This window comes from Alexandromys fortis, unplaced genomic scaffold (genome assembly GCF_014885135.2).
Source record: "Alexandromys fortis isolate MF-2015 unplaced genomic scaffold, M_Fortis_MF-2015_v1.1 scaffold_75, whole genome shotgun sequence".
Lineage (NCBI taxonomy): Eukaryota > Metazoa > Chordata > Mammalia > Rodentia > Cricetidae > Alexandromys > Alexandromys fortis.
Window position 1 is genome coordinate 8,433,661 of NW_026067956.1, and position 17,730 is coordinate 8,451,390.

The 17,730-nt window shown below is 41.4% G+C and overlaps 1 protein-coding gene across 2 annotated transcripts in view; it reads left to right on the forward strand.

The window, feature by feature from the left end:
- The window catches only part of Xpo4 (exportin 4), a 91,863-nt gene extending 74,133 nt beyond the window's left edge, over window positions 1-17,730 (forward strand). For both annotated transcript variants that reach the window (XM_050152225.1, XM_050152226.1), the window contains 8 exons: window positions 323-497; window positions 3,917-4,210; window positions 4,924-5,104; window positions 6,509-6,627; window positions 7,843-7,973; window positions 8,648-8,765; window positions 9,530-9,622; window positions 13,147-17,730. In XM_050152225.1, the coding sequence (XP_050008182.1) occupies window positions 323-497; window positions 3,917-4,210; window positions 4,924-5,104; window positions 6,509-6,627; window positions 7,843-7,973; window positions 8,648-8,765; window positions 9,530-9,622; window positions 13,147-13,344 (1,309 nt within the window). In that variant the 3' untranslated portion in view covers window positions 13,345-17,730. The remainder of the gene's footprint in view (window positions 1-322; window positions 498-3,916; window positions 4,211-4,923; window positions 5,105-6,508; window positions 6,628-7,842; window positions 7,974-8,647; window positions 8,766-9,529; window positions 9,623-13,146) is intronic.

Consider the following 17,730-nt stretch of genomic DNA (forward strand, 5'->3'; position numbering starts at 1 on the left):
CACAGCAGTGTTTGCCTTAGCAGATTTTAGAATTAAATGTTCCCCTCTTTTAAATGTGTTTTTTGCCTGCGTGAGTTCATGTGCAACACGTGTCTACACATACCTGGAAAGATCATCAGAAACTGGAATTATTATGCACCACCACGTGTGTGCTGGGAACTGAGCACAGGTCCTTTGCAATAGTCATTTTTACTTAATCTTTGAGCCAGCTCTCCAGCCCTGTCTGGTTCTTATCGTGTATGTGTGTGTGTGTGTGTGTGTGTGTGTGTGTGTGTGTGTGTGTGTGAACAAAACACACCTAATGTTTTATTTCTATTTGCAGGGCAAACTTAGTAATTCAGTGTGAAAACTGGTGGAACCTAGCAAAGCAGTTTGCAAGCCGAAGCCCACCTCTTAATTTCTTGTCAAGCCCAGTACAGAGGACACTGATGAAGGCTCTGGTCTTGGGAGGTTTTGCACATATGGACACAGAAACAAAGCAGCAGTATTGGACAGAGGTAAAAAAAAAAAAAAAAAAAAAAATCTCTTCACTTTTGATTCTTCTGTCACCCCGCAGCTGTTAGAAAATGGTCTGGAGGGCTGGAGAGATGGCTCAGAGGTTAAGAGCATTGCCTGCTCTTCCAAAGGTCCTGAGTTCAATTCCCAGCAACCACATGGTGGCTCACAACCATCTGTAATGAGGTCTGGTGCCCTCTTCTGGCCTGCAGACAGACAGAATATTGTATACATAATAAATAAATAAATAAATTTAAAAAAAAAAAAAGAAAATGGTCTGGAGACATAAACACCTCACAATAACTTACCTTGTGTTCTTCCTCCTCATCAACCGTTTGAACCTTATTACTTGATAACTACTGTTTCAGGGCTTACCCAGCCATGCTTGTTTGACACATTGAGTATTACTGATGTTTTCCATGCCTCAGGTACATTTTCCCCAACGTAGATGAGAGCATGAATTGGTGTATCTTTATCAGAATATGAAAAGCATGGTGGGTATCTCATATATAGAGCACTAGCCTTAGCATGCCAAGGCCTTAGGTTAGTTAGCCTCTCCCCAAAAACTGAAAGAAAGAAGTTGACATGAAGAAACACAGGCATTCTTCGCCTTGAAAAGGAGATGCAAATTGCAGTGTATGTTTTCTGGCACTTCTCTTACCACAGTGACCTAAGCAGCAGATTCTGTCTTACATTTATTTAGGAGTCTGCCTAAGTGTCCGAGGAAGGTGTGCATTGTTTCTAAGGTCTGCACGAATGTGGCTTCTGGTAGTTAGTGACAACCTTTGACACTCTTTCTGTCGCAAGTTCTCTGTACTCTGCATTCCAGTTTTCTCAGAGCATAAGATACCATTTTGGAGTAGGGGCTCACTTTTCAGTATGACTGAATCCTAATTTATTGCATCTCAATTTGTCCAATTGAGGTCACTTTCTGAGGTTCTAATTCAACCCATAGCGTGGGCACTTTCTGTAATAATTTATAACTTGAATCAAGTGTATATATAGAGGTCTGGCTTCTGGTCCTTTTCTACAGTGTTCTCTCTCTCTCACCCCCACTCCCCTCTTTTCTAAAGTATTCTCATTCTCTCTCTCTCTCTCTCTTTCTCTCTCTCTCTCTCTCTCTCTCTCTCTCTCTCTCTCTCTCTCTCTCTGTTTTTCAAGACAGATTTGTGTGTGTAGCCCTGTCTCCTGGAACTTCCTCTGTAGACCAGGCTGGCCTCAAACTCACAGATCTGCCTCTGCCTCCCAAGTGCTGGGATTATAGGTGTGTGCCACCATGCCTAGCCTAGATGTTCTTAATATCTGTGAAGGTAAGGTGTCTGTGACTTTATAGCTAAGGTAAAACAGGCTGAGTTTTTTATTTTTCATCCCTGGGTCCATAGCAATGTTTTGGTAGTTAAGAACATGCACTACTTCCTAAGCACACAAGTTTCGCTCCCAGCATCCACTTTGGGTGGCTCATAGCTTCCTATAACTCCAGGTCTAGGAGATCTAATGCCTCTGGTTCTGTGAGCACTTGCATGAATGTGTACATGTCTACCACATATAAGTGTACCCATGTAGCTGGAGGTTGACCGCAGTCATCTTTCTCAGTTGCTCTTTATGTTTGAGGTAGGTCTCTCACTGTGTCTGAAACTGTTTTCAGCTAGACTGTCTGGCTAGCAAACTCTGGGCATCTTGTCTGTCTCCCCAGCACTGGGATTATAGATATTTTATACATCAGTACTGGTGTGTGAACTCAGGTCCTTGTACTTTATGTGGTGACTTGGTTACTTTTCTGTTCTTTTGCTGTAAAAACAGACCATGACCAAAGCAACTTATAAGAAAGCATTTAACTGAGTGCTTGTACACAGTTTCAGAGGATGAGTCCATGACCATCATGGTGGGGAGCATGGCACTGGAGCAGTAGTTTTCATGTTGAGACAGCAACCATGAGGCAGAGAAAGAGTAGGACTAGTGTAGGATGGCACACACCTAATCCTTACCAAACAGTTCCAGCAAGGCCACACACCTTCTAATCCTTAGCAAACAGTTCCAGCAACTAGGAATCAAACATTTAAATATATGAGCCTATGGGACCATTCTCACTCAAACCACCATATTTGACAAGTACTTTACCAACTAAGCCATTTCTTCAGCCCTAAAAACATTCAGAGCAGGACTGATTATCTGAAGTTATGTTTTATACCAAGAATTTTAAGGAAAGGGAAGCAGAAGGAAAAAACGGACAGTCCAGGGCCTTTTAACTATTTTACATTAGAAACTGACAAATTGACTCACAGAACAAGCATGGCTGCTGGTCTGTAGGTGAGCCATCACTGAGTTAGTGCTCAGACTTCATATGAGTCCACTGAAGTGCAGAGTGTGCAGTACGTGCTTTCTGGCCTTTAGAGAAAAGTTTGTTGATTCCCTACTGTGGAGTTCTGAGGCGTGCCCCCCCCATCTTTATAATTCTTTGGCAAGTCACCTGGAAAAATGTGGGAGAAGTGGCAGAATTTAAAGAATGAACTAGTGTGGTACATATGCACATGTGTGCACATGCACGCTCACACACACACACACACACACACACACACACACACCTGTAATCTTATTTCTTCTGAAGCAGAGGCAAGAGGATTGACACCAGTTTGAGGCCAACCAGGGACACACAGTGGCACTATCAGAAAACAAAACAAATAGGGCCTGGCAAAATGACTAAGTGGAGAAAGCACTGTTCCCAGATATGAGGACCAGAGCTCAGAGGGCCAGCACTACATTAAAGGCTGGCTGTGCTTCAAATTCCAGCACGTGTAAGAAAGCATCCCTGGGACGAGCTGGATTCCTCTAGATACCTTGCCTCAGTAGAGTGGATACCAGATGTTAACACTTAGGTGCAGTAAAAACTAGAAAGAAATTATGAGAGAATAAAAATTATTCAAAGAATGAGATTCAAAGAACTCAATTCTGTGACTTTGGTATCATTTTTTGGTGTATGGCACAAGGTATGAAGATTCTCAAAATGGACAATGTACCTCAAACCTGTAATCGCAGCACCTAGGAGTCAGGCAGGAACACTGAGAAATCGAGACCAGCCTGGGCTATCTAGCAAGATTGTTTCAAAGACTTATGGGGTAGGGAAATTAGTGGTTCAAATAGTTCTTGTTTTGTGTGCTTATCCTGTTCCAATAAAGAATATTTTGGGAGTCAGGTTTGGTGGTTCATGCCTTTAGTCCCAGCACTCAAGATGTAGAGGCAGGTGGATCTCTGTGAGTTCAAGGCCAGTCTGGTCTACAGAGTAAGTTCTAGGATAGCCAGAGCTACACAAAGAAGCCCTGTCTCGAAAAAAAACAAACGAGAACACTTTTGGGAAACATGTTCATCCAAGTTGCAGGACTCAGTCTGCATGTTCGGAAGGTCATGCTGTGATGTACTTCCACAGGTTCTTCAGCCTCTGCAGCAGCGATTCCTGAGAGTGATCAACCAAGAGAACTTCCAGCAGATGTGTCAGCAGGAGGAAGTCAAGCAGGAGATCACTGCCACACTGGAGGCCCTGTGTGGCATAGCTGAGGCCACCCAGATCGACAATGTAGCCATTCTTTTTAATTTTTTAATGGACTTCCTTAACAATTGCATTGGGTTAATGGAAGTTTACAAAAATACTCCAGAAACTGTCAATCTCATTATAGAAGTTTTTGTTGAAGTTGCACATAAACAGATATGCTATCTTGGAGAGGTAAGCTCTTTCTAGTTTTCTCCCTTCAGGATTACAAGTCTCTGAAGCAGTGATACTCTATTTTTTTGCTTCACATTTAATGAATATTTGTATTCTCCAAAATAGAAAGTTGTGTGGGGTGAATATAAGTTCTTATTCCAAATTTTGTTAGAGAGGTGCTAATATATTAAATATTGCTGTACTCTTACTATAATTATCCTTTTATTATTGGCCTTTGGTGGTTTTGTTGTTTTGTGGGTTGTTGTTTGTTTTGCTTTTGAGATAGTGTCTCTCTACCAAGGCTGGCCTCAAACTCAGAGTTTCATCCTCCTGCCTCCCAAGTGCTCAGATTAAAGCTCTTTTTTTTATCATTGTTAATACTCTGTGTGTGTGTGTGTCTGTCTGTCTGTCTGTCTGTCTCAGAGGCCAATGGTGGGTATCTTCCTTTATTTCTCTCCACCTTACTTTCTGATGAGATAAGGACTCACCGTATAGCTCACCAAGCCAAGCACACCCAGCAAGGCCCTCTTGTCTCCTCCCCCTGGTACTAAGATGCCCAGCATGCACCACTAGGGATGGTGCTGCACTCAGGTGGTCATGTTTGGCAAGTACTTCTCCAACTCTCAACCTTTCATTATTGTTATATAGAGCTACTATTGCAGTTTAGAGTACGTGTAAACTTGGGCTTATCTGCTAGATCCCACTAGGTAATACCACTCCTCATTTTCTTACAGTCCAAAGCTATGCATTTATATGAAGCCTGCCTTACTTTGTTGCAAGTATATTCTAAGAACAATCTAGGGCGGCAGAGGATAGATGTTACAGCGGAAGAAGAGCAGTACCAGGACCTGCTTCTCATTATGGAGCTTCTCACTAACCTGCTCTCCAAGGAGTTCATAGATTTCAGTGACACAGGTAAAGTCTCTTGAAGTGGTTGTTGTTGCTGTCCTTGTTAAAACTACAGGTTATTTTCTTTAAGTAAAACCCCATGAGGAAGTTGAGCTTAGAGAACAAATGGAAGCAAATCCCTTTGGTTGAAATGAAGGGGGAACTGAAGACCTTTCTCATGTCTACTTAAATATGAATGTAAACTTTTTTTTAATCCACTTTTTTTCTTCTGTATAAAAATCAGTTTATTCGCCGGGCGGTGGTGGTGCACGCCTTTAATCCCAGCACTTGGGAGGCAGAGGCAGGCGGATCTCTGTGAGTTCGAGACCAGCCTGGTCTACAGAGCTAGTTCCAGGACAGGCTCCAAAGCCACAGAGAAACCCTGTCTCGAAAAACCAAAAAAAAAAAAAAAAAAAAAAAAATCAGTTTATTCTACAGCTACCACACACACTTTTTATCTAAAAGAGAAATGGCTTCTGCCTCTTTTTCTCCCGGTTATGCAGTTCTTAATAAACGCCAACTGCTGCTTTTCTCATAATACCATGCAGAAGGTGCCATTGCTATTCCCACTTTACTGCTGAAGTAATGGCATACATGCATGTAGCTAGTAAGTCTGAACTATGCTTGGCAATCAGTAGATGAGACGAGATAAGCTCTCGTTCTTACAGACAAGAGCTTGGTCAGTCAGTAAAGCTCAGACATTTGTGCAGTTTGCCTCCACTTCCTTCATAAGCCATTGCTAGGTTTGTTCTCAGAGAAACAGGCGGGAAGAAATGCAGCTGCTTCAGAAACAAGAGGGTGAGGGGCTGTTTTACGCCCAATGCCTTTAATTGCTTACTCTTGCCTTCATATCTTTTAAATGCCTCTTCCCTCACTAGTCAGCTTTACTTCCCTGCTAACTTTGCCTTCAAACCTGAAATAAGAGAGTTGCTTTATAAGAGCAAGTATCATATATAGCATTGCCTCAGGTCATGCAGGCTTCATAGTCAGAGATATCCTTTGATTTTTTTGAAGGTTCTCCAAGCTGTTACCATAGTAGCCCCCAATAGTCACTGTGTCCAGTCTTTGAGATTGTTCTCGCTCTGTTGACTTTTGTTGGTTTGTTTTTCTTGTTTTACTGTCTGCCCTGTTAGCTTCACAGTTCATTAGCTAGATAGAGGTGCTGGAGTGAAATACCAAAGCATTAACTGTGTTAACTTGGATTTCTAGAACGTCTGTTGCCTTTACTTATCCACTATTATTGTATCTGGTACTCAGATTCTCCAACAAATAATACAAAAGGATGGCCTGGCTTGGGATTACCAGATTTCTCCGTTTCCCATAAATGGATTTCTTGGGTCTTTGAGCTTGACTACGTTTGTGATTTTATAAAGGAATATGAGCTTTGGAGATTTAAGTTACGACTGTACAGTGTGCTTTCTGTTTTGATAGATGAAGTGTTTAGAGGACACGAGCCAGGACAAGCAGCAGGCAGATCTGTGTCAGCAGCCGATGTTGTTTTATATGGAGTGAACCTAATTCTGCCCTTAATGTCACAAGATCTTTTGAAGGTAATTAAAATAATATGAACACAAAGAGTGTTAACAGCTTTGTATTTCTACTCAGTTTATTGTGCTTCTCTCTCAGTGTACATGCCCTAGTCCTCTGTGTACAGATAATTAGTGACTCATGTAATCAGGAAAACAGTTCTGCTAGCAGTTTTAATTTTCTTAGAATTTGTCATTTTGTTCTTAAACTTTATTGTCAACCAAAGGAGCCAGCTGTGGTGGGTATTTTCCAAGCCCTTCCATGTAGAATTGGTATGGTAGAAACCAAAATTAATTTTTAAATTTTTTGCACATTATGACTGTATTGTGCCTTGGTTCTACCAGTTGGTATTAAAGGTGGGTGACCACTGAGGTTGCCCTTTCCTCTTTCCAAAAGTACTCTAGGAGAGAAGTCTTTTGTTTTAAGTTATCACAGAAGGATAAGGTCAAGAACAGGGATCCACTGGAGAAGGAAGAAAAGGGTGTGTGTGTATGAATGTATCACATGCACGTGTGCACACACCTGTGTATGTGATAAAGGGTGGGAAAGAGGTAGTGTGGTGGGGAGCAGAAGCAAGTATCTGAGTGGTGTGGATCAGAAGTGTTAGTTAGGGGTGCCTCCTTAGACTCTCCCCAGGTACTTTGTTCCCTGAGCAATGTCTGTTGGGCAGTTCCTATTAACCCATGAATCTTGGGTTTTTGTGACGACTCTTAGAATGAGAGAGTTTATTCAGCTTTGTCCACTGGTTTGCTTTTAGTGTTTGTCCGTTCCATTGAGTCAGTCATAAACATTTGGTGCACATTTTCTTTGTGGTTAAACTATACTGCCTACTTTCCCCTCTGCTCTTCAGAGCTAAGTAGAAAGATGAAAAGGACTGACCACTCTAATTATGCACAAGTTTTAACAGTTTAATATGTTTTCTAACATACTTATGTGGAAATTAACATGTTAACAAAGGATCATTTAGTTTTTTGACTGCCTTGTTTATTTGTTCAGGATCAACACAGACTATCAGGACTTGTCTATATTTCCTATTAGCCTTCCAGAAGATAATTCTTTCTACTATGTGTTCTTTTTGATAACAGCCACTGAAAAGTTTCCTTCTGTGACTTATTTACATTTCTTTAGGGCTTAGTATTTTATATTAAATACATCCTAGAGAAATCATTGTACTACTTAAAAGTTTGTTAGTTGTTTTATTTTATTAAATATCACAATATTTAATATTTCTTTTTCAGTTTCCAACCCTTTGTAATCAATACTACAAATTGATCACATTTATTTGTGAGATTTTTCCTGAAAAAATACCCCAGCTTCCTGAGGATCTGTTTAAGAGTCTGATGTATTCTCTAGAACTAGGAATGACCTCGTATCCTTTACATGAACTTTGTTATTCAAGGAGGGGGCTTCTTACTTAAAGTTTTTTAAATGATTGATTTTCTTTTATAGTTGTTTTATTTCTTCAAAAACATGTCCCCTCTATAGCTGCTTTAACTTTCTCTTTTTCTTTCTCTTTCTTTTTCCCTTGAGACAGGGTTTCAGACCTGGCTGTCCTGGAAATCACTCTGTAGACCAGGCTGACCCCAAGCTCAAAGATTTGCCTACCTCTGCCTCCTGAGTGCTGGGTTGGAAGTTTTGCACCAGCATGGCCAGCTCTGATTCTGTTCCTCTTGTGAATTTATATGATCTTTCCCTTTCGTGTGTGTAGCACCTGGGCCCTGGTCTTCACGTCCTTCCATCATTAGGTCATGTGATGTATTGCAGTTGGTTCTCCAGTCTCAGCTTGCTGACATTATAATGTCATCATCTGAGGATCATCTGCAGAAACAAGCTAGGCGTCACCAGACTTAGACTAGAAAGGCTAGCTTTTTGAGTCTTTCCTAATTCAGTTAAGACTTTGCAATCTGGTCTACCCCCACTATCTGTATTCATTTCTACAATAGTCATGTACATAATGTAGTTGTCATTTGGGTTTTTTTTTTTTTTTGATCTTTTATAAAGTCGGGTATGTCTTCTAGTTTGTTCTTTGACCATTATGTTCAGAATGAGTTCAGAAGTATGCCAGCTCTGCCTTGAGGCCTTAACACCATTGGCTGAACAATGTGCTAAAGCACAAGAAACGGATTCACCACTTTTTCTAGCAACTCGGCACTTCCTTAAGGTAAGATGTTTGGTGAGTAAGTTGGCGAACTATCTTCTTAACCAAGCTAAGTCCTACTTGCTTGCCATGCCAACTACTGGGGCTAATAAAGGAGTGTTGCCTTAGTTACAGAGTGAGTTCAAAGCCAACGTGAGCATGTTAGCAAGACCTCATCTCAAAGTAAAAAGAGGAGAGCTTTTTAAGTGTGCGTGCACGTGTGTGTGTGTGTGTGTGTGAGTGTGACCTGTCTTCATGCACACCAGAAGAGGGCGCCAGATCCCACTATAGATGGTTGTGAGCTACCATGTGGATGCTGGGAATTGAACTCAGAACCTCTGGAAGAGCAGCCAGTGCAGTTCACCACTGAGCCATTCTCCAGACTCATAAAATTCTTGATTCATGTGTGTAGGTTTGGTTTGGTCTGGTTTTGGTTTTGACAGGGTTTCTCTGTGTAGACCAGGCTGACCTCAAACGCATAGATCCTCCTGCCCCTGCCTCCTGAGTACTGGGTTAAAGGTGTGGGCACCACAACTATGTTCACTGGTTTTTCCGTGAAGACCAGTTCTTTAGGAGCATGTTCTCTTATACTTCTATTTTGTGTTCTTGAACGATGTTGTAAATATAGATTCCACAGAATGTTTTTTTAGATTAAAAAGTGATTTACTAATTAATCGGTTAATGTAATAAATTGACTATAACTGCTATCCCTTTTTCAGGCAGGGAGGGACTAGAGTTTTAAATAGTTATCCTGTATTTTATAGCGATATCGTATTATGTAATTTCAGCTGGTTTTTGATATGCTGGTATTGCAGAAGCACAACACAGAGATGACGACTGCAGCAGGAGAGGCGTTCTACACATTGGTGTGTTTGCACCAGGTACTGATACTCCTCTCTCATGGGCGTCGATGGTCCTCGTCCACCAGTTCTTTGTGTTTCCAGGACTGGGACTCAGAGACCCAGTTCCATTCCCCAGTTCAGTGTTTTCTGCTCTTTCATGAGCTCTAGAGTTGTATTTTTTTGTATTTGTGTCAGATCAAAAGAATTTATTTTCCCTTCTCTCTTATGAGCCATTCTTTGTCGCAGTTCCCACCTAAAAGCTTGGCTTTAATTTACCTGTGCTAGGAGCCAAGTGCATGTACACAGTGAGTGACTGCTGTCTTTGAGGAATTCCGGTTTTATAAAAATAGAGAGGTGTATCAGATTGGGAGCGGGAGTTTGCTTTCAGAGAGTATTAAAGAATGGAGTGTTACTTTGTTTAGTGTTTTGAACCTTTACGATCTAAAACCATTATTCTTGTGGGATCAATGTAACAGAGGCTCACCTGCCTCCTAATTCCGATAGAATGCCTGTCTAATATATAAAGTACATAAAGGAACAAGTTGGGGAAGGGTGATGCCTAATATTCCATTACTTTACACCTTTTTATATGGCCAAGTGGTTGGTTGGAGAAGCTTGGCCTTCCTGAAACCAGTAGGGTTTTCAGACCCGTGCATATAAAGCCCCTCTTCTTCTAGATGCTGTGTGCCATGTGTAGCACAGGCTGAGAGACACTGGGCCTTCAAAGAAAGCTTGCCTCGCTACATTTTCTCTCTCTCTTTCTCTCTTTCTCTCTCTCTCTCTCTCTCTCTCTCTCTCTCTCTCTCTCTCTCTCTGTTTTTCAAGACAGATTTGTGTGTGTAGCCCTGTCTCCTGGAACTTCCTCTGTAGACCAGGCTGGCCTCAAACTCACAGATCTGCCTCTGCCTCCCAAGTGCTGGGATTATAGGTGTGTGCCACCATGCCTAGCCTAGATGTTCTTAATATCTGTGAAGGTAAGGTGTCTGTGACTTTATAGCTAAGGTAAAACAGGCTGAGTTTTTTATTTTTCATCCCTGGGTCCATAGCAATGTTTTGGTAGTTAAGAACATGCACTACTTCCTAAGCACACAAGTTTCGCTCCCAGCATCCACTTTGGGTGGCTCATAGCTTCCTATAACTCCAGGTCTAGGAGATCTAATGCCTCTGGTTCTGTGAGCACTTGCATGAATGTGTACATGTCTACCACATATAAGTGTACCCATGTAGCTGGAGGTTGACCGCAGTCATCTTTCTCAGTTGCTCTTTATGTTTGAGGTAGGTCTCTCACTGTGTCTGAAACTGTTTTCAGCTAGACTGTCTGGCTAGCAAACTCTGGGCATCTTGTCTGTCTCCCCAGCACTGGGATTATAGATATTTTATACATCAGTACTGGTGTGTGAACTCAGGTCCTTGTACTTTATGTGGTGACTTGGTTACTTTTCTGTTCTTTTGCTGTAAAAACAGACCATGACCAAAGCAACTTATAAGAAAGCATTTAACTGAGTGCTTGTACACAGTTTCAGAGGATGAGTCCATGACCATCATGGTGGGGAGCATGGCACTGGAGCAGTAGTTTTCATGTTGAGACAGCAACCATGAGGCAGAGAAAGAGTAGGACTAGTGTAGGATGGCACACACCTAATCCTTACCAAACAGTTCCAGCAAGGCCACACACCTTCTAATCCTTAGCAAACAGTTCCAGCAACTAGGAATCAAACATTTAAATATATGAGCCTATGGGACCATTCTCACTCAAACCACCATATTTGACAAGTACTTTACCAACTAAGCCATTTCTTCAGCCCTAAAAACATTCAGAGCAGGACTGATTATCTGAAGTTATGTTTTATACCAAGAATTTTAAGGAAAGGGAAGCAGAAGGAAAAAACGGACAGTCCAGGGCCTTTTAACTATTTTACATTAGAAACTGACAAATTGACTCACAGAACAAGCATGGCTGCTGGTCTGTAGGTGAGCCATCACTGAGTTAGTGCTCAGACTTCATATGAGTCCACTGAAGTGCAGAGTGTGCAGTACGTGCTTTCTGGCCTTTAGAGAAAAGTTTGTTGATTCCCTACTGTGGAGTTCTGAGGCGTGCCCCCCCCATCTTTATAATTCTTTGGCAAGTCACCTGGAAAAATGTGGGAGAAGTGGCAGAATTTAAAGAATGAACTAGTGTGGTACATATGCACATGTGTGCACATGCACGCTCACACACACACACACACACACACACACACACACACCNCCCCCCCCCCCAAAAAAAAGGTATTTCCTTTCAGGTGTGTGCTCCCTTCTATCATGTTGCTTACTAAGACAATGGGCTTCTTTCCCGTGTGTGCAAGCAATACATTCTGATTTCCTTGTCTGATGGCTTTTAGACTATGTACATTTTAGAGACACTCAAGGGAGCCCAGGAGGATGGCTCAGAGGGCACTTTAGGTACTTGTCACCAAGCCTGATAACCTGAATTCAATCCTTGAGGCCTATATATGTGGTGGACGGAGAGAACTAACTCTGCAAGTTGTTTACACACACAAATAAATAAACAAACGTAAGAACATTTATAAGACATAAGACAAGCATGGTGAAAGGAGAAGACCAACTCCTGCAGGTTGTTCTCTGACAACACATACACATAAATGAGTGTAAAAAATGTTTTTTGTCCCCTGGAAAGACAGAAAACAGAGTGGGCACTTTGGAACAACTAGTGTGGTTCTTGCTGCCTGACCGTTTCTTGGCAATAGGGCAATGATTTGAAGTTATACTGGTTTCCTTCTGTCCTTTGGAAAGGGCAGCTAAGGTAGTCCTGGCTCAGTGCTGTAGACGATGAGGGTGGGAATTTGGGAAGCTGCACCCTGCTTCCCTTCTGCTCTGCATGATGTCTGATTTCATCATTTTATTGTTGTGATATCCCAAGAAGCTCATGGAAGTTAATGGCAGACCAGCTTTCTCCACGGCACTTCTGGCCTAGGTGACTTTCCCTCCAGCCTCTGCCCACTTACCTGTATATTAATGTTATGAGAGAGAATACCAAAGATAAAAAATACCATCACTACATTATCCCTGCCCTTTATCCAAAGCCACTGGCTACAGTGCTGGCTTGGGACTTTCAAAGTGTTCTACCTCCACCTTGCGAGAGCTCTCAAACCTCTACACTTATGCTGCTGTGCCTCTGCTGTCCTTGGAGCTAGGTGGACAAGGTGTCTGCACAAGAACTGTTCACCATCACAATATAGACATGGGGCTTTTGTACAAAATGCAAACTAAATAGAAAAGGCAGTACCACAAAGCTGGGAGCACGTGGAGCCAAATTGCCCATACTGTTGCTTTATAAGTTTGAATGTGTTACTTCAGCTGGCAGAACATTCATCTGTAAAGTATGAACATTGGTAGTGTCAATCTATAGCAGCCTACATATTAAATGAATTAACCTACAAATAAAGTGAGAACAGTAATCACTGATGTTGGAAAGAGTGGTCTGCCCTGCCTTAGAACCAACCCCATAGTCCCTGCTAGGATCCCCGGAAGGCATTCTTATGACTATCTTGTTTCCTTTGCAGGCTGAGTATTCTGAACTAGTTGAGACATTACTGTCAAGTCAGCAGGACCCAATCATTTACCAGAGATTAGCAGATGCCTTCAACAAGCTCACTGCAAGCAGCACTCCTCCTACCCTGGACCGGAAGCAGAAGATGGCCTTCCTAAAGAGTTTAGAAGAATTTATGGCAAATGTTGGTGGTCTCCTTTGTGTGAAATAAACCACAGAGCTATATTCTTAACTTAGATCCTTTCTGCAAAGTGCACTGAATTGCTGAAAGTTGACTTGAGTCTTGGCCTATTCCTCAGTTCATTTGACCATTTGGATTTTGGAGAGCCTGAGACTTCGATGTGGAATTTGGTGAAACAGGAGAGGTCAACTTCAAATCAGCTTCTGTTATTAGGTGTTAGCCATGATCTGCCATATACTTGTCTTCTAGATTCTGAATGGTGATTTAAAATTTCAAAATGCAATTCCATATATGTGCAAACAGATATGGGCACCATGAAATTCCTATTCAGTGCCTTTTGCCCTTTTATCAAAGCATAGGTAACTAGCCAAAGGTGGTATGTTTTCAGAACTATTTTTCAAAATGTCCATAGATTCCCCTCATCTCTTGGGGAACTGGTTGTAGGGGTGGATTCTTGGGCCCTACTGTGCATCTTCAGAATACCTGGTTGTTAGCTCTGGGGTCTCCATTTTAATAAGTTCTTCCCCTTTGTTATCCTAAACATTTTGAATCAATGCAAGAGATGGTGAAAACTCGTAAGAGATTTTGTGCTTTCCTACTTTTCCTCCCTTCCGTGATTATAATTATGCAGGAAGAAAAATCATCAGCGAGTGTCTGTTAGTTTCATTGTCCATCTTCCCCCTTCCCCACCTTCCTTCCCTTTCGTCCTCAGCGTTGCAGGTCTCGTGTAATTATTGCAGGTTTCTAATCAGACGGTGATGCCTGAACTTGAGGGAAATGCGTGTATATTTCTGTTTCGTAAAGTTAACTTTAGGAACTGTAGCCATTTCATTGCCTTAATTTTAAGAGGAAAAGACAAACCAGATTTGTTTTAGAGAGAAATTAGTCTTGACATGTAAGAGCTGGCTTAGGGTATTAGCTGCTATGACCCTCCTGCCCCTTCGATTATGTATTTATGTGTGTTTGCCAGTGAAATGAAACGAGAAACCCCGTGTGGTTACCTCTCTGTTTCTGTCCAACCACACAGCCTGTATCTACTCTGGATGGCTTGCTTAAGCAATAACTTTTTAATGGATGTGAATTACCACTTCACACAGACTATTGCACATTGGGGCATTAGGGGCAATAATTATGCTAAAGTGGGTGTTATCCTCAAGTCACAGGAGCCACGCTAGTTCAGTTTCAGAGACTAAAAATTTATCTTTAGCCAGGCATAGTCATGAATGCCAGGCTAGTCTGGGTTACAAAGTATGATCTGTCCTTTAAAAAAAAAAAAAAAAAAAGAGAGTAAGAGAGAGAGAAGAGAGATTCACTTTAGATCCTCTGGCTCAATCAGGATTTTTATACTGCTACCGTGCTCCACTTAATTTTGTGTGCCAGTTTTAATTATGAAAATAAAAGCTCATTTATAAACAGCAGTCCTTGGAAACTGCAGGACCAGTCACAGAGTATAGCGGCAACAAGATGCTTCTGCCCAGGTGCATCTGAGACTGCCATGGAGGGGCAGGCTTCTCTGCTGTTGACGTCTCTGCTAAACCTGAACCGCACGTACCTTAGCATCTGACGCTCTGGAGACGTTGTATGGCTCTCTATAAACAGAGCATCCCATTCCTGTGATGGTAGGTGTGAGTGGACGCAGAGCTGAGGGCCATAACTCTTTGAGAATCCTTTCTTCTGTATTGATCACCATTTAGTAACAGTAAGCATGGAGGAAGAAAAATCTCTAAGTACTACAAAGAAGGAAAACAATAGCATTCTCCACATGCTCTGTATTTTAAGTTCTTGGAAAGGAGTGCTTTTCGATTCTTTTTCTGTTAACTTGAAGTGCTCTACATCAGTAATCTCTCTGTTTTGTGTTCTTGATGTCTGTTTCCTCAGCGGGTGTGGTTTGTGTGTGCTGTGCGAGTTATAAACATGGGCCTAAGTTCACGTGGAGATGGGTAGGGAAGGATGCAGTAAGAAGGCATCTGAGTGTAGCTTCTATACAGACAGAACTATATGAAATTGTCTGGTACTAGTATGATACTCCGGGTCTGTTACACCACTTTTAATTGAAGGTAGATTTATTTTAGATTGGACCAAATAATGCTTAAATGATCACCAGAACATTGATTAATGGCCAACTGACAGTGAATGACGCCACCATATTTCAGAAAACGGGAATGCCACTTGTACCACCTAGATTTTTCAGGGTGTGTGTTTGCATTTGTTGCTTTATTGAGTATTTGTGTAGTTTGGTCTTTTCCTTTGCCCGGCTTTGTTGTTTACAAGTGCTTTATGAACCTCTGGGTTTTGTTGCTGTTCCACTTCCTGATGCTCTTCACCCAGTGGGTATTGAGGCCATGGATTTCATGGTCACGGACTAGTTTTCCTATTTAAACTGACTGTTAAATCATTTGTGCACTTTTAAAAATACATGTTAAGAGGACGCTCGCTGTCAGATATTTGACTTTTCCTCTTTTGTGTTAAATTTCATTTGTTCATAGCGTGTCCTCTAACCTGTATTCCCCATACTATTGTTCGCCTTGGCTCATCTTATGCTTCTTGACCATTTTTTCCCCAGGGCGCAATCACTAAGTCATCAGAGTCCCAGGCAGGGAGGTTGTATGCTAATAGTGGTGCTGACGTGACCCCCTCAGCTGTGGGCTTGTGGCCTCTGCAGAGGGTAGTTTGACTGATGTCTTTGACAGTGTCCTTTCTAACACAGCAGTTGAATAGTATTCTAGGGAAGACTGTTATGTCAATGTGACTGTATTGTTTCTGTCTGATACCAATGACAATTTGTGTACATTCTGTCGAGATTTCCCCACACTTAAAAACTTCAAATTGATTGTATGGAAAAATATCTAATGATAATCAGATACTCTGTCCCAGTTTTCACTTCAAAACCAAACAGATCTATAATCTTCCCCACTCAGCATCACTCAGCGCTCTTCCTGCGGTCAAGACTGTGTGGCCACCTGTCTCCTCTCTGTCAATACTTGTATGAAGCCCTCAAGTACTGACGGGACGCTAGCTGTCAGTTTCAAGTATTTCAGGTCAGAGTCTCCTAGGGGATAGGTAGTGTTGATTGTACCCTGAAAATGTTTTTCTTTGTTATGTATTTACATATATTTTGTTTGCCGTCTCTGTTAGTAGAGGTGATTGTCATGGGCCCTGTCTTGCAAGTGATCACTACGGGGTCTCAGTACCAAACTCAGCATTTGAGTCTGAAGGAACTGCAGTGTTGTGCAGAGGTGTCTCTTGTTGTTTTTTTTTTTTTTTTCCTAAGAATAAGGAACTCATTTGGATATGAGGTTTTTAACATTATAAATTTTCTATAAAATTTCCCACAGAATAACAGATAATTTGAGGCTGTAATAGTATTTTTAAGTTACTTGAAAATATAAGTGGGTTTTTTTCTGGAAACATTGCATTTCTTTAAAACTTAACTTTCTGGAATTAGAAAAATGTCCAAATTAGACATCTTGTTAAATTCAAGTTGATTTAAAGGGCCATGGCTCAAGTTTAACTTCACTTTTCCTTAGGCATAAGAATTGTGAAGTGTTCCTGGTTGGTTATAAGGGGAAACCATGACTTATATAGCCAAAGAGTACATTTGGTTCAGGTCAAAGTAGAAGATTAATAATGGACTTTGATTTTGCTAGTTTTGAAGATGGACGGAGGAGTGTCTCTGTTCTGTAGATGTGTGGAGGTCTCTGTAAAGACTGTCCTGGTGATGCCTCCTGGCCAGTGGGAGATGTATGACTGGAGTAGGCAGCTCTCTGTACCCCTGTAGCCTGCTCTTCCCCTGTGGGAAGGTTTGGCTTTCTTGTTGTTGTGTCTGCATTTTTAGGCCTCTTAGCTCTTGGGAGCTGTCAGGTGTGCTCTGGTGGCTAATTTCCCCAGCCTGAGGTTATTTACCGTGTCTGCACTATGTACCTACTGGGGGTGGGGGTGGGGAATCTGACCTCAAGTGTGCTCTAAACCCAGGTTTCCTGGTGTGGTGTCTACCACGAAATCATGACAAATGGCAAACCCTGGTATTGTGATCTTATTCTCTGTACAAAAAGAAGCTCTATGCAGTGAGCTGTGGTTTAGTGCCCACAGAATGTCAGCACTGCTACCATTCAGCACGTGTAACATTTTTAAATTTATAAATATTAAAGTTTTAAACTTACACTAAGACTTTTTAGTTTATTTTTTTTTAAGAAACCCAGGGATGAGTATACTGTCTACATATTTACCTCTATTAATATAACTAATGAAGGCATTTAATTTTTGAAAAGATACTGCAGTATGATTTTAGGAAATAAACCAAGGCTATATGTTAAGCCAATTATAACCTGAATATCAAATTGATAAAACTTGATTTGTATTTTTTAAATCCTTCAATGGGCTTTAAAATATGTGTTTTCACTAAATATTTTTATTATA